The sequence below is a fragment of the Rattus rattus genome, chromosome 8 (assembly GCF_011064425.1).
Source record: "Rattus rattus isolate New Zealand chromosome 8, Rrattus_CSIRO_v1, whole genome shotgun sequence".
NCBI classification, from domain to species: Eukaryota; Metazoa; Chordata; class Mammalia; order Rodentia; family Muridae; genus Rattus; species Rattus rattus.
The window spans coordinates 110,111,683-110,136,571 of NC_046161.1; the positions used below are offsets into that span (position 1 = coordinate 110,111,683).

The following is a 24,889-nucleotide window of genomic DNA, read 5'->3' on the forward strand; positions in this document are numbered from 1 at the left end:
GCACTCCCGTGGTTGTCTGGAAATATCCCATAAATCTCACTAATATGGACAGCTGATATATGTTTATGAAACTCTTAAGCTGTTTTTAGCTGTGGTTTTTGTTGTTGTTGTTGTTGTTTTGGTTTTTTGGTTTTTGTTTTGTTTTTTAAAGATTAATTTGTATACAACTTCTACATAAAGTACACCGTCAAGGGTCCCCTTGTTCCGCCCCAGGGTGGTCTCTGCGGTTTCCTGGGTGATGAGCCAAGGGTCCCCTTGGAATTTACGTCTAGAGCAATGTTTCTCAATCTGTGAGGCACAGCCCTTTTGGGAGTTAAGCAACCATTTCACAGGAGTTGCCTAAAGCCATCTGCACATCAGATATTTATATTATGACTCATAACAGTAGCAAAAGCAATTAGTAACAGAAGTAAATTCTATCCTTGGGGTCACCACAGCGTAAGGGACTGACTGCCTTAAAGGGTTGCAGCATTAGGAATGGTGAGGACCGCTGATGTGTAGAGAGGTCTTTGTTGTTTCTGTGTACATTTGACCGGTACAGGTCAAAGCTGGCCACTGACTGTGAGATCTGCCTTAGTCCATCGTCTGTGTCACAGGGAGCATGGGACAGGGTGACATAAAATAATAGAAATTCCTTTGACTTCTCCAGACTCAGGTGTAGAGGCCTGAGAAGTTCAAGGACCTAGTGCATGGATTTAGCCTACGGTGTGGGCCTCAAGCTACACAGTGGCACCACAGGTCTTTCCTCTCCTTTAGCCCAGCAGTAGAGTGCTTGCCTAGCAAGTGCAAGGCCCTGGGTTCGGTCCCCAGCTCCGAAAAAAAGATAAAAGAAAAAAAAAACTGTCACCACAGCATCGTGTGACAGACTTTTCCTGGGACATCACACACACACACACACACACACACACACACACATATACACACACACTCATACACTCACATACACTCACAGACACACACACACTCATACACTCACATACACACACATTCACACTCACATACACACATGCTCACACACTCACACTCATACTCACACACACACACTCACACACATATTCACATTCACACTCACATACACACACACTCACACACACTCACACACAGTCATACTCACACACACACACACACACACACACTCACACACACACACACACACACACACACTCACACACACACACACACACACACACTCTCTCTCACACACACACACACACACACACACACACACACACACACACACACCCCTCTGAAGGGAAATCCACAACAAACCAGAGTAATGGTTGGGCCAAAGTCCAGCCTGGTGAACCGATGAATAGTTGTGGTTCCTACAGGAATATAGAAGTATAGCCACTCACAGGAGCCAAGATGACTCCAGACAGCCGCTGCATCGCTGGAAAGCCCATCCCCCACTCACACACCTCCCCCACACCCTCATTTCATCACCACCCACCCCCTCCACATGGGCGATAACCCAGACTGGTAGCCCTGAGCTCTGAGAAACTCCTCTCTGTAACTCATCTCGTCAGAGCCCCTCCCCCAACAGCTGCTATTCCTTCCCTAAAGCTGGGGGCTACCAGAACCTTTCCAGTTTCATTTTCCCAGACTCGTGACCTCTCCCTTACCTCCTGTGTCACATAAGCTTCTATTCCGGAAGAAAAGATTCCAATCCCAGGAAACTCCCCTAAGGCACGTGGACTCTCCATCCTTCTGACTTGCCTAATGTAGCTAGCTACCAGAAGCCTACCTCTGAACTCCACGCCACACATCTTTAGGGATTAAATCTGTAACACCTGAACTCTAGGGACATGTACAAACCACACTGGCTTCCTGGAGTGACAGAGGAACTCAGGTAAAAACACTAAAGACACCTGGCTAGCAGAGCCCAGACATTGGGGGCAGTGAGGACACTCCACAAGTCAGCAGCACCCCCAATCTGACCTGGGGCACTGGCCTTTCCTAATTTCACCAATGCTTTCTCCATCCCTACTTTGGAGCCGTGTTCGTGTTATCTGGATGGTGGCTTTGAAACGGAGCCCACAGCCAGGCTTTTGACTGCTTCTGCCAACAGCCACTCCCTGAGGCTCAGAGGTTCCCCTCTTTGCCCCATCATTTATAAACTAGATGTTTGTCTCCACCACCCTACCCCCACCTGTCACCGTACCCTCAGATACCTTCTTTGGGTGTCCAGCCCCAAAACAACTTCATTCAAGAGCATAGAAAGAGTTAAGAAGAGCTAAGTTTTCATGGTATTGAGGGCTGTGATCTGGGCAGGAAGATGACTAGAAAATGGGAATCCGATGCCTCCTGGGGATGCCAGGCTGGGATTTGCTGCACACAGTTAAAGAGCTTTATTTATCTTCCACTCTGCGTGAATATGTCAGTACCCACCCCCAGCATCCAGCCCCCACCACTCGGGAAACCGCAGCACACAGGCTTGCACGTGCTCCTTACTGGAAGACTAAATGGTAACTCTGTATCCTCTGCTGTCCAAAGGGATTCTCAAGGGAAGGCAGAAGTGTTTGCCTGGCGGGTACCAGGGATGGGGAAGCTGCGAGCTCAGGGATAAACTGTGTATGGAATCTTCATGGAACCCTGAGAGTTCAGCTCTGCAGAGCGCCCCCTCATGGTCACATCATTCTCAATGGCATTTGAAAGCATCTGGTGGTGAACTGTGTCATTTCTCCCACAGGACAGCTCCTCTGTCATCCAGTTCATGGCTCGAGCCAAGGTGAAGGTGGAGCCTGCTCTGAGAGTGGTGGAGATAGCTAACGGGAACCCAGAAGAGACTCTGGTGAGTCCGCTGCCCTGGGACAGCTCTCTTCAGAGGATGGGGACCTGGAGCTGGGATCTGAAAGGAGAGACATTTTCTAAGCTAAGAGGAAGGGTTTGTGGTAGACCCAAAGCCATGGCTGCTCTGGGTTCCAGGGGCCCCTGGCAGGCCTCATGGCTCTGTTGTTGCGTTAACACTGGTTTTAGGATTCTGCTGGTATTTGAAAGTTTCTTGCAGTGATTGGCCAAAGGAAAAACTGCCTGGAAGTATCTTCATCAGGGCTTAGATTTCCATGATGAAGCCAAGGCTATTTTTATCTCTCTCCAGCCCTTCCCTAAAAATCTCTTAGGCTCTCCTGCCTGTGTTGTTTCACGGCTAAGCACTGGGGAGGGGTGGGTGTGGGAGGGGCTTAAGAAACTATTGCTTGGTTGTCCTTAAGAGGCCATGTCAAGTTGCCAAGACCTAGAACCTTCTCTCGCTCTCTTCCTCCTCTTCCCTTGTCCTCCTTAAAATCGTCCGGCTTCAGAGTGGGCAGCCAGCCTCATGGCTTAGCTGTTCAATGAGAGAGAGACTGAACAGAAAGGCCTTAGAATTCTGCCTTTTTTTTCCCCTTGTTCTTGGGGAGAGAAAGGTCATCCACTGCTTGACACCCTCCTAAGTTCAGTCCCAGGGGCATAGACAAGGAAGTTGGTCTATGAACCGCTCTGCTGAGGTCCCAGGGGCGTAGACAGGGAAGCCAGCCTGTGAACCGCTCTGCTGAGGAGCTGTGCAACCTGCTGCCCTTTCCTGCCTCCTCTCATGGATTTTACCGTCTCTCAGGGGAGGCTTGCCTGCCTCTCTCGTTGATTCTGTGTTGCTTTAACAAACCTATGAAGTGAATTCAAAAAGTATGAACTTACACAGAAGAATGCTGCTAACTTACTTTCTAGCCACAACAGAGACCCACCACTCCTCCACTCTGATGTGAGAGGCTGGGAATATGGTTCAGTCAGTAAAGTGCTTCCTGTGCAAAGATGATGGAGTTCCAGTCCCCAGCACCCATCTAAGAAGCCAGATGTGGCAGTCCGAGCCTGGAATCCTAGCTCTGGGAAATGCAGAGAGGCAGAAAGTACCTGGGGCTTCATGGGCGGCCAGTGCAGCCAAAGAAGTGAGCTCGAGGTTCAGTGATATGGCAATCCCTTTCCTACTGTCAGTAACTATCACTCGAACATCAGCCAGTCTAGGATGACGGCGTCCGTGAGGGGTCAGCCATCCTACAGTCGGTGCAGGGATGGGTGTCCAGCCTTACCGCTCTGAAAGAGAGTTGAACAAGGGTTGTTCAATGTCATGGCACGGGTTAAATGGCACCATGGGATGCCATATACCCAATCTGGAGGCTTAGGATGCTCTGATAAACCATGGTATCAACACCGAAGCACCAATAGAAACGGTTAACAGTGTGCGCCTGCGCGGATGGAGAGACCGCTCTGGCTGTGCTGCCCTCTCCCTGGGATCCAGGGAAGCGCTGCGAAGCCATTGTGCACTGGGGCTCCAAATCATTGACTCTTCTGTTTTGAGAGCTGAGGTGATATTTTCCCCACCAAGTCTTGGCCAGGAGCTGTTGTTGGGGTTTTGTTTTGTTCTGTTCTGTTTTCATTCTCTCAAAGGGAGGGGATGGAGGGCTCAAGGAGAATCCTCAGAGAAGGAAGGCTCCTCCCACCTCCACGACCCCACCCTCCCACCCCTCCCCTGTTGAGAATCCCCAAAGAGCCCTCTCAGAAGGCTCCTCCCACCCAGCGTGTTCTGCAGTGTGTTCTCAACTCTCCTAGTAGGGGATGAAAATCTCTGAGTAGAAAGACTTCTAGTTTAAGAACAAGTACATCCCCTCCCTTTACCTCCCCCACCCCCGCATGATTCTTCCCGGTGCCTGGCTCCAATCAACCTTCTATCTGAAGGGGGATTTCCACAGAGGCGGAGCAGCAAACTTAAATCAGGTGCAATTTCACAGCCTCTCAGATTAGGCACGACATTGTTGTGGCCTTGAATGGATGAGGAAACAAATCTGTGTCTGGTGTCCAGCAGGGCGTGGCAAGGAGGAAAGCAGTTGGGTTTTTAACCATAAATAGAATACACGGTGGTGAATTAGGACAGCCGGACACTTTCCCTCGTGTCTTTCCGCTCCCACACACACCCCAGCCCGAGGAATCAAGCATGTTAGCCGACTGACCTACCCTGAGGTCCATCCTCAGCCCAAGGGCCTTTTATTTTTATGTCAGGATACTAGTAGTACCTTGCAGAACATTTGTTAGTAACTAAGAATATGGAGTCAACTGCTTGAGGACTTAAGGTGTCCATCAGAAATATTTGCTCTAGGTGGCTTTTCTATGGCTGTCATAAGACACTGCATCCAAGGCAACTTATAGAAGAGTTTCTCTGTGGCTTACTGTGCCGGAGGTTGAGTCCCTGAGCATCATGGTAGGAAGCAAGGCAGCAGGTAGGCAGGCATGGCACTGGAGCATTGGCCCACAGCTCCTCTCCTGAGTCACAAGCACGAAGCAGAGAATGGAGTAGACTTTTGAAACCTCAAAGCCCATCCCACCCCCTGTGACAGACCTCCTCCAACAGGGCCATACCTTCTAGTCCTTTCAAGCAGTTCCAACAACTGGGGACTGAGTATTCACATATATCGGGGGGGGGGCATTTTGACTCAGACCACCACACTTACCAGGAGGATGCAAGATCAATTTCAATGGTGCCGATGGGGTTCTGTGCAGTCTTAGACCTGAAGACCTCAGTGAGGTCTCCAAGGCCACGGGGCCAAAGGTTGTGAGGAGCCAATAACATGTTGACTTTCACAGTCAACCCAATCCAACTCACTGCTCAGAGTGAGTTAAGGGTTAAGCGAGAAAAAGGTAAGGAAGCCCACAGAGATTTTGATGTATTACGTGTGTCCTGGGAAACTGGTTCTATCAGGAGGAGGAGTTCACCTCAGAGGGGTGCATGACCACACCCTTATCCATAGTGTTACTCCCCACACTTTGTTCCTAATCAACCACAGTCTGAAATACTAATGGCAAATTCCAGAAACGATCCATAGGTGCCATTGTACAATACTGTTATAATCATCTACCGTGTGAGTTGTTGTTACTGCTAATCTCCTATTAGACATCAAACTCTGTTGTGGCTGTGTAGGGTTAGTACTGATGGGTTTAGCACTATCCACAGGATCCACTGGGGTCTCAGGAAATACTTTCTGTGCAGAGAGCAGCAGTACAGAACGAACATAGAAATATACTCCAGAGACGTCTGGCCTCGTTCCTGAGCCAGGAAAAGGCACCCAAAGATCACAGGGAGTGGAGCTATCCCCTGCCCTGGGAATTGACTAGGAAAGCCAACAGCCGAGGCAAAAGCTCGTCAAGTACTCTGGCTTGGTTAGTTTTTGGTCAACTTGACACACGCTAGGGTCATCTGAGGAAAGGGAACCTCGATTGGGAAAATGCTTCTGTTGGACGGGCTGTGCCGCCCCTGAGGAGGTGGGCCTAGGTACTATAAGAAAACAGGCTGAGCAAGACATAGGCCCATGCCTTCAAGCTCTCTGCTTCCATTCCCGCCTTGCGTTCCCCTTCCGACTGTAAGGGGTAAGGCGAAATAAATCTTTCCCAACCCGAGTTGCTCTTGGTCATTCTGCCCAAACTAAGACATACCCCATGTTTTTTGGAGATTTATTTTATCATTTTTAATAGTGTGTATGTGTGTACACTGCACATGTGTATGTGTGTGTACTCCATACACATGTGGACACCTGTGGAGACCAGAGGCATTGGATCCCCTAGAGCTGAATTTACAGTCAGTTTTGAGCTCTCTGGTGTGGATGCTAGGAACCAAACTTGGGTCTGCTCCAAGAGTAGTTCTTGTTCTCCACCACTAAGCTGTCTCTCCAGCCCCAACCACCTCCATATTTTTAAGGAGAATAAACAACAATGTAAACTAGGAGACTGTAGAATTGTTAGTTCTCGGGGCATCACCCCACACTCCCTTCCTCTGTGTTAGAGGCTGGTATGGATTCTCACTTGTTTTCTTGGTGTCAGCATAAACTGGCCGGACCTTGGGTGACCTTGCCAGGGTATGTGCACCAGACTGCCACCTTGGGGTCAGCAGCAGAAACCTACCCTTTCCTGCTTTGGAGAAGCAGAGTAGGCTAGACCTCCACACGTCTAAGAGTTTGGGGAATCACCTGGAGACCCAAACGGAGGGGTAAAACGAGTCAGGAAACTTGATGATCCAGGGCCGTGCTGAGTCCTGCCACAGGAAATACTCAATACCCTGCACTCTGGGGCCAGCTTCCCTGAGTCTTCATGTCCTCTAGCTCTGGAGTCAGACACTGGGGACCAGGCCACTGGTGCTATCAGCTGCTCTGGCATGGACAGGAGCCCATCTTTCCCCAGTAGTGGACGGTTCCACAGCATGGGAAGGAGATCCCACTAATGGTGACAGCTGCCCCCTTCCGTGTGCTTCAGGAGTCATGAAAGGCAGCAGTAAGTCAGCTAAGCTTGCATCTGAGCAAGAGTCATAGTTCAAACGCTCGGGCCGAGTGTTATTGGGAGCTTCCTGCACAGGCAATCATCCTACTGAGAGAGCATGGGCGCCTTGTCCAAAGATGGCCGGGCGAGCTGTGTTTGCTTTGTTCTCTCCCAAGAACTATTCTGAGCTGGGCATTGTGAATCATACCTGTAGTTCCAGCTCTTTGGAGGCAGAAGCAAGAGGACCTTGAATTGGAGGCCAGCCTTGGCCATATAGCAAGAGCCTTTCTAAAGACAAAACTAAAGAATGTACTGGGGTGAGCCCTGCTTCCTGGCTGGCGTGAGAGGAAATGTATTTGGAGCCTTTGTCTTCTACCACAGAGCCATGTGTCCTCCTGCATGTGGGGACAAGAGATCACTGATTCATAGAAGCCTCTAGAAACTCCAGGCTTCCGTTCCCCATTAGAGAACCCCTAAGTCCTTTCAGGGAAGAAGGAGTCTGTGATGCTTGGGAGAAAATAATTAATTTGCCTAAGATCTCACACTAGGTGAGCCGAGGGTGGCGTCTGGGCCTCTGGACTCACAGCCTGAGGGTCCGTTCTCTCTGCCTTGTAACCACTCGGCAGTGATGTGTTGGTGAGGAGCCAAAACCACTCCGAATGAATGAGCGGAGACAAAGACGCTCACACGAAAAGGAAGTAATCAGTTTATTCCAAGTTATTTGTTTAAACTCTGTAGTATCTGCACGGCCCAGCCAACTCCTGTCCTCAGGACCCTAATCTCCTCTTCTGAGCCGGGGTTCTCCCTCCTCAGCCTACATCAGACCCCAGAAGGAAGCCTCCTCCCCACATCCTGTGTGCACCCCTGAATAAGCTTGCCCTGCCAAGTCAGTCAAGCCCTCAACAGCACCAGTAAGAAGCTTCTAGAAAGGTTTGGAGAGATCTGAGGTTAAGGACACTTACTGGCTTTGCAGAGGGTCTGGGTTCAATTCCCAGCCCCCACATTAGGCAGCTAACATCCTCCTGTAGCTCCAGGAACTAGGACGCCCTCTTCCGGCCGCCTCAGTCACCTGCATGCACGGTACTTAGACAAGTAGGCACACCTGCGGACACACAATTTCTTTAAAAAAAAAATTCTAAGGAAGCTTCTAGAAGAATGGCTGGCATACGGTGACTTCTCAGTGCCTGACCCTTCCCACTGCTCCCAGCTTCTACCCAACCAAAGACACAAACCAGAGTATCTCAGCCAAAGGGGCCATCTTCTAACACAGTGCAAAAAGTTCGTTCCAGGGGATGCCACCTGCCAGTCCTTGGCTGTACTGCTACTCAGCCATAACTTTGCTATCATAAACCAGAGCTGGGCGATCTCAGTTAGAAATGCCCTCTGTACCGGAAGCTTTTCTACCTTGAACCTCAAGTTATGTTGTCATGTATGGCACGGAGCCTGGCTAGAAAGTCATCGACACCCCTCCCATGCCATCAGAGGGTGCGTGGTTCTTCCTCTTCACCCACACCCTGTGGGAGAACTAAGCTCCGTCCGTCAGAAACTGGGAAAGTTCCAAGTGCAGTTCAACAAACACACAAGCTGTGTTTCTAATGGTTCCATTTAGTCCGTTGGTGAAGGCATCTGAAGGCTTCCTAAGGGCTGGGTGCTGTGGTGGGCACTGAGGACAGAATGAGGGAGGAGGTGGGCATAGCCAGACCATCCACCCTGGGGCGACTACAGGACAACAAGAATGTCAGCCAACAAAGAAACTGACAAGGGCGTTGTTTCCAATTGAGCCATCCCCTACCTTTTTGAGGTGGGGTTAAGGCCTGGAAGCTGGAGAGGAACGAACTTGAGGGAGGTATCCTAGCATGTCAAAGCCAGCAAAGACGGAAGACACCATTGAGCCAAAGAAACAGGGAGCCCCATTACCACTCTGAAGCAGCAGCTTCCAGTCGCGGTCACAGTTATCAGCACTGCCATGTTAAAGGACAGAGCCCATACCCGCATAGAAATGCGCTTTGCTTGAATCAGGAGCGGGATATCTGGGACTCCCCAGAACTCCTGGTCCCCAAGGAAACCCCACAGCTGTGAAGGATAATATTTCAAATGAGCAAATCTACCACACTCTTTCACTGGCCACTAATTATATCCCCTAAGATTTCCAGAGCTCCATCTGGATAGATTGACATGTACATGCTTGTGCACACACATGTACTGTTGTAGATGAACTGGTCTTTCTAAGCAGTCAGCAAGAATCGGTCAGGGTGACACGCAGCTGACCCTCTCTCTTAGAAGCAAACTGTGGTAGCCTCGGGTGCACACCGCACTCAGATTTAGTGGTCAGTTAATTGCAGAATTCTTCCCCTTGTCGCCTGGTCTCTTCCCAGAGCCATAACTACACCTTCAGGAGGAGATTGAAGGATGTGGCTTCATGGTACAGTCCTTACCTAGTATGTCTGGTACCCTCGGTTCAATCCCCAGTCATGGGTGAGAGGCAGTCTTTACCCTCTGAGGGTTTCTATGTAGTAGCAGGCCCTTGTCTCTTAAAAAGGTCTTGTCCCTTCAGAGATATCTGGGAGGCTGCTTCATAAGTTATGGGTGATTGTCAATAAGGATGAAAATAGTTTCTATCTGACCAAAAATATCACCCCAAAACCCATCATCCTACGGGGTATTGGTCAATTTTGAGTCTGATTTTACTCAACGGATTTCAGCACCCGCACACCTGTTAAGCCCACTTTAACCTCCTGCTGATTCCATAAGTGGTTGGTGTCTTCGACTTACACTCACTACATATTTGTTCAAGATTCGTGTTTTTAATTTGTTAAAATACTGTGCATCCAGATAGAGGTGGCTCAGTGGTTAGGAGCACTGGCTTCTCTTCTAAGGGAACTGGGTTCAAGTCCCAGCAATCACATGGAAGCTCACAGCCATCTATAATTCCAATCCCAGGGGATCCAGTGCCCTCTCTGATCCGCAAAGGCACCCAGAATATGATACCAGATAGATATGCAGGTAAAATGCCAATATGCTAAAATGAATGAATAAAAATGTTAAGCTGTGCATCAACCCAGATGTGGTACTTATAATCCCAGCACTTAGGACACTGACACAGGTGGATTGCTGCGAGGTCAAGGTTAAACTGAGCTATACAGTAAGTTCAGACCAGTCTTGGTTATGGAATAAGACCCTATCTCAGAAAATAAATATATAACTGTATACATGCAAATTCACACACTACACATAGATACATAAATACATACACATGCAGACAGATATAATTTATAAAGAAGTTTTTCTTTGCTGTTATTTTGGGGGTCTGTTTGTTTTGTTTGTTTTTGTTTTTTCAAGACAGGGTTTCTCTATGTAGCCCTGGCATTCTTGGCACACTGCACGTGATCAAATCACTCACAGATGAATTTATTGCTGTCGGGATACAAGAGACAGATCTGCCAAGGCCTAGAGCTCACATCCAAAAGGGCCAAGGACATCTCTGAGAAAAAAAAGCAAAGACACAAAGTAGCATTCCAGGGACATGACAGGGCATTCTTACAAAATCCACCAGACTAAACTGTAGTGGCTGCTCTCATCTCGTAGCCAGACCTCCAAAGTGGCTTTGCCAAGAGGTCTCAGTGCAGTGTCCTAGGCCTTACAACTAACCCCTCACTGAGTCCAGAGCTGGCTCGGGATTCTTGTCTGCCCAGAAGTTTTGGCTGACTTTTGTCTGAACCTCTAGGGAGGGCTTGAAGCGCTCCTGATACACAGGTTTGGAAAAACAAGCTCAGAGAAACCACCTGGCTGTCGACTACACCACCCACCCCCCACCTGGCTGCTGACTACACCACCCCATCCCCCAAGGTGCCTGCTGGGGTTCCTAGGCCATTTCCCCTAGCTTGCTCCCCTGTTGGAAGAGCTTTCTTTGCTCCACTGAGTTTCCCTTAAGACAAGTTCTGTATTTGGGGTTCTACATGTGAAACCAAAGAGCCGGACTGTCTCATGGATAACTATTTATACCACCCCACCCCAACCCACATCACTCAGCACCCCTCCCTCACTCCAGAAATAGAGACAAGGAACTAAAAACGACCAGATTGGCATTTGCTTTGTAAGAAGGAGGCGCAGTGACACTTGGGTTCCATAAAAACCACTCTCCCTTCTGACCCGTGAGACTAGAAGTGAGCCAAGGAGTGCATTCAGCATGGCCTACAGAATGGCAAAGGCCCCACTCTCCTGCAAGAGGAACCATGACCTCTTCACCAGTTCCATGATGTGATATTTCCATTGTAATCCATTTCAAACTGGTGTCCCAGTGTCTCTAGATTTGGAGAGAGATGCACACTTGGCTCTCAAAAGCTGACCTAGGACAGTCTCTGAGGGCACCTGTATACATGTGACATATACACACCCTGATACACACATACATATACATAAAAAAAAAAAGCAAGTGTTCCTCAATGGGGTAAGACTTCTATCTTAATCATTCTGTCAAGCAACATCATGACCATGGCATTTCATTAAGGCTGGCTTACAGTTGAGAGGTTTAATCCATTATCCACTAGTCCATTTAGTCCATGGTAGGAAGCAGGGCATCCTGCAGGCAAACCTGGTGCTGGAGAAGGAGCTAAGAGTCCTACATCTGGAGCCACAGGCAGCAGGAGGTAAACTGCTACACTAGGTATGGCTTGGGCATCCGAGACCTCAAAGACTGCCCACAATGTTCTCTTCCTTCAAGAAGGCCACACCCACTCCCACAAGGCCACTCCCACAAGGTCACACCCACTCCCACAAGGCCACTCCCACAAGGTCACACCCACTCCCAGGAGGCCACATCCACTCGAACAAAGCCACACCCACTCCAACAAGGCCACACCTTCTAAGGCTACTCCCTATGGGACTCTGGGGGCCATTTTCTTTCAAATCACTGTATCCTCCAATTGCATGTGGCTCAGATTAGAAATGACAACACATCCGGAGCGAATTCCTTTTCACAGCACAGCTGTAAGACCCGAGACGGTGGCTTAGCCCTCGTGCAGCTCACACTGTGTTAGGGCAAATGGTCCTAAGCAAGTAACTCCACACTAAGGGACCTACTGATTCGGGAGCTGGGAACTACTCACTGTTTGAGCAACCCCGTGTTCTTTCCTTCAGAGCCGGATGCGAGGTAGAAGATTGTCGTCTAATTCCCGACTTTCTCCACCATGCTCTTGTTCAGTTGGTGATATTTGAAGTCAGGGTTGTTACCTTTACAGCTCTTTCCAGACATGAACCTCGGTTTCACGCTCTCACCCTTGCGGTATCTCCTAGGTGGTCTTCGAGGCCTTGCACAACCTGGAACCCCGTGGCTACGTCGTGGGCTGGATCATCGCCATCAGTTTGCTGGTGGGGATCCTCATTTTTCTGCTGCTGGCTGTGCTGCTGTGGAAGGTAAGTCTGGTGACCACAAACGCCGGCTCATTTCCCACTCAGGACACCGGGTCTCAGGCCTCTCCAGTGCTGGGGAACCTTGGAAGATGATTCCCTGCACAGTACACAGGCAAAGGCAGTCAGAAGCCCCTTCAGGTGGAAGATGGAATCTTGCCTCCTCTCAGACCACCTTAGAGAGAGAGAAGAGACCTCAATCTCCCCTTCTTATCTATCCTCAGAGAATTAAACCCATCCTGACACAGTTGCTGCCGCCATTGCGGGCTCCCATGAGATGATTGCTCCTGCATAGGGAGCGCTCTCAGGATGGGTGGTGTGACAACAACAGTGCTTTTCCTAGAGTCCAGAGGTGACTACAGCTGAGGACAGTGTTAGCTGTGACTTCCACCTGGAGGGGGATGAGGAAAGCTTAGGTACTGTGGATTTTTAGATGGGCACTCACTAAGAGACATGCAGAGCCTGACCCAAAGGTAAGGAGGCACACACTTACCCATGGACAATTTGCTAGTTCAATTACACCCAGTAATACACCCAGTGTCTGTTCAGATGTAGTAGGAGTCATGGGTTCAGTTCCTGTCTGTGCACATTCACACACCATGGCCCACGTGTGTAGATCAGAGGGGCAACTTTCAGGAGCCGGTCAGTCAGGCTTGGTGAGCATCTTCACCACTGAATCAACTCTCCAGCGTCATTATTCTTGTCTCATGTGCATTGGTGTTTTGCTTTCTGTGTGAGGGGTTTGGATCTCCTGGATCTGGAGTTACAGACAGTTGTGATCTGCCATGTCCGTGCTGGGAACTGAACCCAGGTCCTCTGGAAGGGCGGTCAGTGCTCTAACCACTGAGTCATCTCCCCAGCCCTTCACCCTCATTTTTTTGAAACATGGTTTCTCTTTGGCCTGGGGCAGAGGGAGAAGGCTAAATTGGCTGGCCAAGGAGGAGCCTGCCTGTCTCTGCCTACCCAGCAGGGGTTGTGAAACAGGGCCAGCCTGCCTGGTGTCTTTTCACATGGGTTCAGAATTCTTCATGATCACCAACCGAATCATCCCCTGAGGATTCAACTCAATCTGGAAACCTCTATGTATGACAAATACACTTTAGCATATGTAGTCTAGAGCCCCAGGGGAACTGTGTGTTTCACTACTCTCCTCAGGTCGATGGTCCGCTCCATTTCTCTAAACCCAGTGGTACTTTCCTTGAAAGAGGGTCTGGAGATTGAAGGAAACACATGACACATATCACATGGAAATATGTCCGCCTTCCACACCCACGCATGTCAGATGTCCCTTGTGCTATCTGGCGGCCTGCTACTCTCTGGCAGCAATCCTGTAAACCTCTCCCCGCGTTGTTTGGAGTCCATTTCCAGCCACATAATAATGACAGTGCATACTCTGTAGTCTGCAGTCCCCCCAGCCCTAGAACCAATATTGTCCCTGGCTGAACACAACTTGTACTGAACACAAACTTGCCAGTGTGATTGACCTTAAAAGACGGAAAGTTGAACAGATCCTTCACTGTGTCCTTAGAACGAGACCCTGGGAACAGAGGCATGGAGGGATGTCGTTCCCATTGTAAGCTGCCCTCCAGAAAGGCCACCCCGACTCACGGCATGTCTAGCAAAGTGTTCGTTTCCCTGTTCGCCAACAGCAGATATTTCCTCTGTTTTGAAGCCTCCAATTTGCCATTTGTTTACCCTACATGGCCAGATAGACTTTTAACTCTCCCCCTTGTCCAGTTCCTTCCTGCTGAGAGGGCCTCTGGCCTATGGGTGAACAAGGCTTGGTGTTTGGAATCTGAAAAGGCCAATGGTGGGTTGTGATGGGTGGGGAATCTGCCTTCCTGGGGGCTTTTGGACTGAGAAGAAAGCACTCTTGCTCCAGCCTCATGGGCCCAAACAGAGCAGGGAGTGATGGGGCTACTCCCCTTCTGCTTCCTCAGCTGGCTGGCCAGCCACATGACGTCCTAATGGCCACCCCAGGAACATCATATTACCTGTGCTCTCCTGCTTCTTAATGCCTGCCACCACTGGTGTAGCTTTGCTTAGAGAGTGTGGTGACAGACCATGATAAGAACCCCACACAGGCTGCAGGTCACGGCCTCTTTTCTACCGAAGGGAACTGAAGGGCAACCTTGTATACACCACACAGTAGGCCCATTATTCTCCTTTGAAAGGGCAAGAGAAAGGATACGCGTGCTTCTTCCCTGCTTTAAAATATTGTTGCATAGAACTTGCTGTTACCACCCTAGCTATGGGTCTAATGCCAGGCAGTGAGAGTCCAGGGTGACCTCGAGCGTGGGGGATCATGTATCCCTGAGCCTTGTTGGTACCTGGATCAGAGTGAATGCAGGCAGACGCACGCTGCTCTCTGATGCCTCGAAGACTCTCCACAGCCTTCTCGTAGTCCCCACAACCTGCCGGGGAGTTACATGGAGGCTCTTGTTTGAGATGAGGCAGAGGAGTCAGGTGACTCCATGTTGGTTGGGAGCACCCTTGTTATAAGGACTTTCACCTTTCTCTAAGTCTATGGCGGCACATCATGCCTACCTTCTAGAATCCTGTCAGCTGATAGACCTCAGGGTTCCTGCCACCGAGGAGTGGTATTTTCGTATTAGAAAGAACCATAGGTCACCTTCAGACACCTCTGCAGCGGTCCCAACTGGTTCTAGCTGGCCTTCTCCTGAGGGTCTCCAGCCTTCAACTTGGCCACCTGGTTTCCTTTATGTGCTAACTTGTCAGCCTTTGTGTAAAGCTTCCTACGCTGCCTCTCTACCCTGCCCCCCTGCCTCAGGGGGACTCTTCTCAACTAAGCCGCTATTTCAGTGCAACGCACCCATTTGCTCTGAGCTCTCAGAAGGTGAGGCACACAGGCACGCTCATGTATTCACTTGGACACACATAGGCACATGTATACACCCAGGCACACACCTATGCATATATATGCACTCAGACACACACACACACACACACACACACACACACACACGACTACGCATTAGACTAATTAATTTTAAAGATAAAAGTACGACTGCTGAGATGTCTCAGCCAGCAAAGGTGCTTCCTGCCAAACCTGACAACCTAAGTGTGATCCCCGGAGCCTACAGGGTGGAAGAAGAGACCTGACTTCCACGAGTTGTCCTCTGATCCCCACATGCACACTGTGGCATGCACACGTGCACACGTGAGAACACAAAAATTAATTATAATCTTTAAAAAAATTCTGAGTACAGTCTTCACATGACAAGGTTGTCCACTGTCAGGCATGGCCATAAAGCAGTCCCGCTCTTACACAAAGAGGGATGAGAGATCATGAGAAAAAACGTCTTGGTTAAGGGCTAACTATGTATCGAGTGGAGAGGAGGTTAGACAATGCAGTTTTGAAATGATGGATTATTTTTAAAGACCCACATTCCCTAGAATATTGGGCTGCAGACATTTTGTCAACTCTGATCCCTACCTAAAGATAATGTATTATGGGTATCGGGTAGCAAGTTAATATCACGCTGATGGCACAGCGCAGAGAATCCAGCTGAAATCTGGCTTAAGTCCAGTCTGACATCTGGCTTGCCTGACTTCACCAGTTCAGGCTTATTACCATACTCCATATGTAATCTCCTCCACTCCCCTCCAGGGAAGCCCCGGCTGGCATCTGCCACCCAGCTGGCCAGGAAACACGTAATGGATAGATGGCCAGAGGTCAGGTCCTCTTCCTGTATGGAAACTTCTATTTCCTTCTATTATTTTTTTTAATCTTGTAAAATATTTATTTTGTGGGGAGTTGAGGGAGGGCGTGTTGGTCTGAGAACAACTTGCAAGAATGGGCCCCCTCCTTCTACCGTTGGGTCCTAGCGACTGAACTCAGGCCGTCAGGCACCCACTGAAACATCCAGGAGACCTCTTGAGTTCCCATTCAGAGTGTCTCTGCATGTTGTTGCCTGTGGTTGGTCATCTGTGTCTTATATACATGAGCCAAAAATGGTTGTCCCAAGACTGTGCACTGGTGTGACACTGGAAGCTCAGTGGAAAGCTGGCTTGACTGGGGCTTCCCAGTACTACACAGGCCTGTGGATCTACCCACTTCACACTCACGAGTGGCCAGTGTCTCTATTCAACAGGTAGCATTGGGTCCCTGCTAGGTGTTACGCTCCTGGTAACTGGGCAGAGGCAAACAACAGACCTCATACTGTCTTGAAACCCTGTGAGAAAGGTACTTTAGTGGCAGAGAGGAGCAAATACAAGATTTGGCCTGGTTCACTGGCCCCTGACCCTTGTGGCATGTGTCCTGTAGGGTTCCCATCTTTCTGAAATTCTAGCCCCTCTGGGCCCCACAAATGCCTTCTCCATGATGCTAAGCCCCAGTCCTTGCCCTTGGACTCAGCCCACCCAGCCTCCCCCTCTACCCCTGCCATTACTGCTCCCCAGAACCTTCCTAAAGGACCTGCTCATGGCCCAGACTCTCACGCTTGGCAGCAAAAGGACCTGGCTCCTACACAAAATCCACAGCTAGGCCCCAAGCTAAGCAGAGCACTGAAATGGATCCCAATCAACCTTCTCAGAGCTGCGCTGTCCGCGGACACTGGAGCCGTAATTTAAACTTGATGTGCGAGGATTACAGTAGCCTGCCAAACCGCTGTGCAGGAGGAAGACTTTGAAACGTGAAACTCTTTCAAGGCAGAAAATCCAAAAGCATTCCCTCTCGCTTGGGCCAGCTCCTGGCTGGGCTGGAAGACAACCCAGCCTGGTGCCTCTTCCTAGAGGCCTGTTTATGGGAAGGTCGAATCGTTCAGAGACACAAGAGCATGGGGCTAGCATATCTGAGAAACAACTTCAGCTCAGTACACCAGCCTGAGAGATAAGGAGAGAGAGAGAGAGAGAGAGAGAGAGAGAGAGAGAGAGAGAGACAGAGAGAGACAGAGACACAGAGACACAGAGAGAGACACAGAGAGAGACACAGAGAGACAGAGAGACAGAGACAGAGACACAGAGAGAGACACAGAGAGAGAGAGACAGAGACAGAGACAGAGAGAGAGGTGCAGACAGACAGACTTGGGCATTTGCCTTTTAGGAGAAAAATGCTTCTCTGCCTCCCTCTCCCCCTTTCCCCAGACCACTCTTCCTGTTTGCAGTTTGCCAGGCACACAGGCCACCCCTTCAGTGAAGGAGCTCATCCCCTGCCCTCAACCAAGGACCCTCCAGCATGTCATTGTTTCCCCAGGAGGACCCAGTCCCAACTGGCCAAGTGACATAGAAGCAGGGTACAGAAAGAGTTTGGTTTGGTTGCCCCTCCCCCCTGAAAAGAGCTACTTGGAGGCCTCCATCATCTGCTATTCCAAGAGCCTGGTATTCTCACACTTTCTTAGAGAGCACGGTTTTTATTGGAGGACGTCCCTTGTAACTCACAACAAAAATATTTAGCAATGGACTTCTGCAAAGTGGCACAGAATATGTGTGAGGCTTGGCAACCGCTCCAGAGGCCACTGGGGTCACCAACTTGCCTCCAAACCAGACTTCTCAAAAGACTGTGTAGACGTGTGCACACATAGACCCGTACCCCCACCCCATTAAAAACCATGTGCCCCAAACGTGCTGTGGGTCTGGTTTATATTTGGAAATAAATATTGGTCTGATACTGGGTCCTCAACATCTCGAGATGGAGACATGCTACATAAACAGTCAAAGAACTGAGAGGCCCATAAACACAAGGTCCAGTGCTAGTCCAAGGAAGAGTGCGCCCAAGGTCCTTGGAATGACTGCCCAAGAAACACCCCAAACGCCATTGCACAGATAGGCACCCCCAAGAGACTAGATGCCCTGGCATAATCTGCCGTGCTTATCACCCTGAAGTGGACTGGACCACAAGACTGAGTACCTCACCCAGCTTCGTTGATTCACCCAGCACCCACCTAACCAAGGCACTCAGGGAGAATCTGCTACTCTGCCGGTTTTCTGGCAGGCTTGGAGACACATCGTGTTAGTCTACGGGGAGCTGCTCTTTGCGACTCTGCTTCTCCAAGCCTCCAGCTGAACAAACCTTGGAAGGAGGCGTGCCTCTCCTTCAAACAGGATAACTATAAACAAAACATCTGACCCTTCCTTGGAAGATTCCAGAAAGGACTCAGGAAAAATAACTGGCTCCACTGGTTTGGAAGTGTGGGGTCGCTATGGGTACAGGGTATGCCTCTTGTTAATCATTTCTCAGAAGGCTCAGGGCGGGCTGAGTGGACCGCCCAAGACTTTTCAGAATTTTTCCCCCAAATCCCCAAATAGCGCTAACAAAAGCGAGCATGCATGCCCAAGGGAGGCCTGCAAGGGAAAAAAGCACATCAAGTCCTGCAAGTTCTCCTAATTTTCTCAGCTTGACAGTGTATCCATCCTTTAACCTGAAATAGAAAGTGTGTATCCGCCTTTGAAGTTTGCTAAGATTAACCCTGAAGCACAAATGTTACCATATGAGTTGCTGCCTGAGTTCTTTAGCCTGATCACAGTAGACACTTCTCATTGGATACATGTATCAGAACATCATGTTTAATGCCTTAGACTTAGTCTTAAATCTGCCCCCACCCCCATGCCTCAAGCAAGAGGAAAAGTCTTTGGTGCTTACGGCTGGGGATTGAATCTAGGACCTGACTCATGCCAAAAGCAACAGGCCAGCCCAGAAGCAATCTTTAAAAGTAAAACGAATCATGCTACTAATGTGTCAGCTGTTAAGAATAGGGTCATTTTGTTTTTACTTTGTGTTGACTGTGTATATCTCCCGTCAATATTTGGGTTCTCAGCCAAGCTGGTGAGTCTCTCTGAGCCTGAGGCCAGCCTGGTCTACATAGTAAATACTAGGCCAGCCAGAGTTATACGGTGACATACTCTCAAAATATATGTATGTGTGTATATGTATGCATATATATATACACACATATACATGTACACATACATTTGCACATACATGTTGTATACACATACATACACTCACACACATGTGTGATTCTCAGAGTTTACCTGGAGGCTCTGATTACAACCCTTGTGATATGCCATGGTAGGCTGTCTACCAGCCGGTTTGTATAATCTTATGATGTAAAGATGACTGAAGAAAGAGAGGAGGTGGGGCTTCTGATCACATAAATGGATGAATTCCTGACTCCTCCTTCAGACATTTAACTCTGGAGTCCTTTAAATGCCTAGGCATCTGGGGCTGAGATCCTGGCCATAGGAGCAGATAGGAACGGCCAAGCAGCATTTATGGCACATGACAGGTTAAAGGGTCTTGCTGCCTCTCTCTAGGAATAGGTGAAGAGCTTTGATTGAGGCAGGTGTCTCTGTCAAGGGACCTACTTGCTAGATGGTCAGGAAGGGTGACATTGAACACTAGTTGGCACAAGGTATCATACAGTGTGATGGCCATAAAAACTAATATTCATACATCCATCCATTCATACATCCATTAATCCATTCATTCTTTGTGTGTGCATGTGTGTGTGTGTGTGTGTGTGTGTGTGTGTGTGTGTGTGTGTGGTACTGGGAACAGAAGCCATGGCCCTGTGCACACTAGACAGGTACTACATGACTAAATCATTCCCAAATCCTCTTCCCTTTTGTCCTCCATACCTTTCACTTCATCTGCCTGAAAAATCCGGGTTTGTTAAAATAAGACCCTCTACTGCCATCTGTTGGGAAGAGGTCCTTGTAAACCTCTCTATGACATCTGGGAAGCCCCATTCCAGGTACACTTGCCTTGCCTGCACTGCCACACTCAGCCCTCCCTGCACATAATCACCCATAGGTTGACTGTCAGGATCAGAACTCTTAGAGCCTGGGGTTCTGGAGATGATAGTGGAGTTTGAAGGCTGTCTGTGTGCAGCTGGGTTGATTCTTTGAGAGGAGAGAACTTGCTCTGGTGTCTGCAGAAGGAGACAGCACCTTGACTTTGTTGGTGGCAAGGATGGACATGTGAGAATAGTCATTGCATTAGCCGCTCTAAGTCCTTTCAGCAAGCCTTTTGGCCTGTGACATTCACATGCACACATGTGGGCAAAACACTTCATGCACAGGCCAAGCGCAGCCTCAGGGCTGGGGTAGAGAAGTCTTCTGAGTTCTGCACTGGAGAAAACTGCCAGCCTACATCAGGATACAGAGCCAGCCCTGGGGTAGTCCATGCTGTTGACTCCAGCATAGATAGACCACAAATGCCACAGATAGGAGAGAAAGTTCTAGATGAGAAGGAGGAAAGGGATCCTGTGGATACTTTGAAAAGTTTATTATGGGAGAGCAGTATTTGTCAAATGGGTCCTCTGTGGCCACTGTCTCTCAGGACATTAGTAAGTTTGTATAAGAATTGGGGACATCGTTTAGTTGGTAAAATGCTTGCTACACACTTAAAAGCCCATCCCAACACCTATATAAAGCCAGGCTATGCTCGCCACCCTAGTGCTGCGGGGGCAGGTGCTGTGAGATCGCTGGAGCTTGGAGCTTTCTGGCCAGCCTGACCTACTTGGCGTGGTTCAGGGCACTGAGAAACTCATTTCAGAATCCAAGCGGACAGCTCCTGAGGAGCAGCACCTGGTTCTGACCTCCACACACAAATACATACATACACATACACACATACGCACATATACACAAATACAAGCATATGAATGCATACACACAAGCACACAGATATATACACAAACATATACAATATATACATAAACACATGCATACCTATACACATATGTGCACATACACGTTATTACATACACAAATAAGCACACATGTATGCGTATATACATAAACAAGTACACACATAAACATAGGCACCTGTACACATGCAAACATATAAACACATATGCACATATGTAAACATACAATACACACATAAACACATATACACTTACAGGAGGGAAAACAGCAAATCAGCTTAAAAAATGGTGGCTTCTCCCATGGCTGGTCAGATCCTTTGCTGTACTACAGTCTATCTAGAAGAATGCAGCTTTTTCAGACTTGATTGACTGTGACATGTTTATCTTTTCCGCTGCCCCAAGTACCTTTGAGTAACCCCCAGTAAGTGAGGTTTTCCGGCACCTGGGGCTGTGGTAATGCCGTCCCAGCAGCTCATGCGATGAACAGCTTGCTGGGAGACAGAGACCTCAGGAAGTCAGCGTGGCAACCTGAGACATTCTGGCATCCCCAACCCTAAGAAGGCCTAGCTCCTGCCTCTCCATAGCTCAGGCTGCCTTGGAATCCAAATCCAGCCCTAACGTAGAGCCTCTTCTGTCTTTCAGATGGGCTTCTTCCGTAGAAGGTACAAAGAAATCATCGAAGCTGAGAAAAACCGGAAAGAGAATGAAGAGGCTTGGGACTGGGTCCAGAAGAACCAGTGACCCCCACCGCACCAGTCATGTGATGTCCCTCGTGTCCCCATCACCAGCCTGAGGTCCTTGATCTTTGTATCTTCCATATTTGGAAGAAAGAAATCTTCTCCAGATTTTTCGGAGGCCCCACTGATGCTGTTCTCTTCCTCATCCTGTCAAGCCCGGCGCCGACCTGAGATGGCCACCTCCAGCCAGGTCACATGACCGGAGCCACCGCCACTCCCCTTTACGAGATGAACTCAGACAGAACAAAGCAATATTTATGGATACAACATTGTGTGGTCAACCCTCAGGGGAAAACTGTTAACCTAAAGTATTTTTTATAAATGTAAGCCTTTTATATTGACCATGTCTTTATATTTGTATCAATGTTTTATTATTTCTATTAAATAGTTCTATAATTCACTCAAGCACTGAAATCTTGGAGATACGTATACCTGCATACAAATTTTAAAGAGAAGAACTTATTCAACTCTGGAACTTGTTGTTGGGGAAGGAAGAAAAAAAACCTTGCAGATAAAACAAACTGAAGAAACCTCGTGAAATGAATCCACCAAGCTGGACGCACTGAAAAAGCACCAAGGGTATGGCAGGGTCACCTAAGACATTTATTCCCTGTTGTGACCACCTGGAGTCAAGTTCCGAGAGCTTGAAGCATCGGTGTTTTTTCTTATGGACCTCTCACTAGGAGACTCTCAACAGGAACTGGATGGAACGCCAGGTTTCCTCCTAGCAGATGCTCCATGCCATCCTGACTCATGTGACAGGCACTGAACCCTCCTCTGGAGTCAGCAAGTGCTGGATGGACAACTGGTCAACCTCAGAATAGCATCTCATCCCAGACACCATTCGCCAGGGTTCAGAGCCCAGGACTGAAGCTGTGTTCTCTCAGCAAAGATCTGTGTCTCTGTGTGTAAGCCGTCACCTTGTGGTGTAGTGTTAGCACAAGGCTCTCCATTTCTTTTGTCACTCTTGCTGTCCCCAACTGGTGGTGCTGCAGACACCTTCCCAGAAAGAATCACCCCACATGGCTTGTGTTTATGTCTTAGGTGGAACTCTCAGGAGGCAAACCCTGAAATAGGACTTGGGTGCAAATAACTTATTGAGGAAGTCTTCCCAGAAGGTAACAATGAGGAAGTTGAGACTACAAGACAGGAGAGTATGGGAGCCAGGCAACAGTGTAGTGTCCCTTCAGGAGACACCCAGGAGGTGGCTTCAGACCAAGTAGATCTAGTGGGCAAGTCGGGCTCAGGAACCTGGACTTTTGTAATCCCACACCTGCAGGGGATTGAAACTTGGTGCCCTTAGTTCTTGCTGACAAGATGACTCCGTCCTCCAGAGGAGAGCTTTTGGGGGCCCCCTCAAGTAAGGAGACCCAGAGGTCATGCCAAGAACTCTGAGCCAAGAGCTTTGGTGCCCCTCCCCCCACACAAGTGCACGCTTTGTATAACCAAAAAGGCCATGAGTCTAAGCTGATCCTAGAAGTCCAATGTTGCATCTGACCCTGGAATGGAGATGGTAGTCACTACAGGGAAGGGCAGCCCAGGAAACCAGTGCACACCCAGTTTTATCAAAAGAAATAAGGAAAGAAATCTTGCCTTTCCCAGCCATGTACATCCTAGTCTGTGGGTCAGGCCCTGTGCTGGATGCTGGTGGATCCCCCTGAGAGCACAGTCACCTCATGCCCCAGGGTGGTAAGCCCTCCCACAATAGGCATGGGGTGTGGGTTCTTCATGAACCCCATTTGCAGCTGTTCGATGATGATTGTGAACCGCGTCACGGTTTCCTTTAATAAATCACTTGAGAGTCTTGGGTGGTGAGACCGTTACAGAACCATCTGCAGGTTTAGCCAAAGACATCTGTCCCTGCTGGCATGTTTCCTGCACAGGGTGTGGCTGCATCAGTGGAGAAGGCTGACTCAGACGCACAGCTCAGCAGAGCCGCACCTGAGAAGTCACGGAAGGCAAGAAAGGTAGACTAAACTCTGGAATCTGGCCACTTGGGCCTGATCTCAGATGGTGAAACCTCATGAATAGTCATGGGCTCAGAAGGTCACCATAACCTCAGGAGACTACATGGTGGCTCGGGAAGCAAATCCTAACAGGCACGGTAGGGGAGAGGAGGCAAAGGCCTTTCTGACAATGTTGAGAGCTAGGGCTGTGGCTGCCTGGCACAGAGGCGGGGAAGAGGGTGGGGGTCATGGAATTCTCTCAACTGGGTCATTGGCGTCTCCCTTTCAGTCTTCCACAGGCTATCGGGGAAAGTGGGCAGGTGGGTTGATGTGCCTACGTTACCTCTTTCTAGAACGTTCTTTTAAAAAGCCCCCTGTGGTAGCCCATTCTTGTGCCTCTGAGTTCATCCTGCAGACATTCTCCGGGGCGCTACCATTTGTCTGTGTCCAGGTTTTAGTTGTGTCTTCTGTGGTTTTAACCAGCTCAAGAAGGTCTAGAGCACCCCCAAAGCGAGCCCCACCACAAAGAGGCTATGAAACTTAGACACACAAGAACACTAGCAGGAGGGACCCATAGGCACACCCTCTGTCCTGTCACTGTGGTCTCAGGCAATGCTTTGGGAAAGCACCTCAGGGCTCAGAGGTTTGGCAGGTTGCATGAAGTCATCCATCCAAGTCCCCCCCTCCATCCATTCTTTTGCATCCCCACCACTGACACCCCACCCCACCCTCACACACCACTAAAGCCAAAGGCAAGGGAATCATTAAATAAACAGCCTACTGTTGGGACATCCCAGTGACCAGTGACCCCCTGTTGCGTGCTACCTGTTGAGCCCCAGTGTGCTGGGTGTGGAAACGTTATTCACATTTATTTAAGGATGAGACAACTTTATACCCGATTACCTGGGAAACAGAAACC

At 49.1% G+C, this 24,889-nt stretch overlaps 1 protein-coding gene across 1 annotated transcript in view; it reads left to right on the top strand.

The window, feature by feature from the left end:
* Itga9 (integrin subunit alpha 9) overlaps positions 1–22,424 on the top strand; it is a 293,447-nt gene extending 271,023 nt beyond the window's left edge. Inside the window, exons 26-28 of the mRNA XM_032911092.1 lie at positions 2,690–2,791; positions 12,562–12,681; positions 21,930–22,424. Of these exons, the coding sequence (XP_032766983.1) occupies positions 2,690–2,791; positions 12,562–12,681; positions 21,930–22,028 (321 nt within the window). The 3' untranslated portion in view covers positions 22,029–22,424. The remainder of the gene's footprint in view (positions 1–2,689; positions 2,792–12,561; positions 12,682–21,929) is intronic.
* The last annotated feature ends 2,465 nt before the right edge of the window (positions 22,425–24,889 follow it).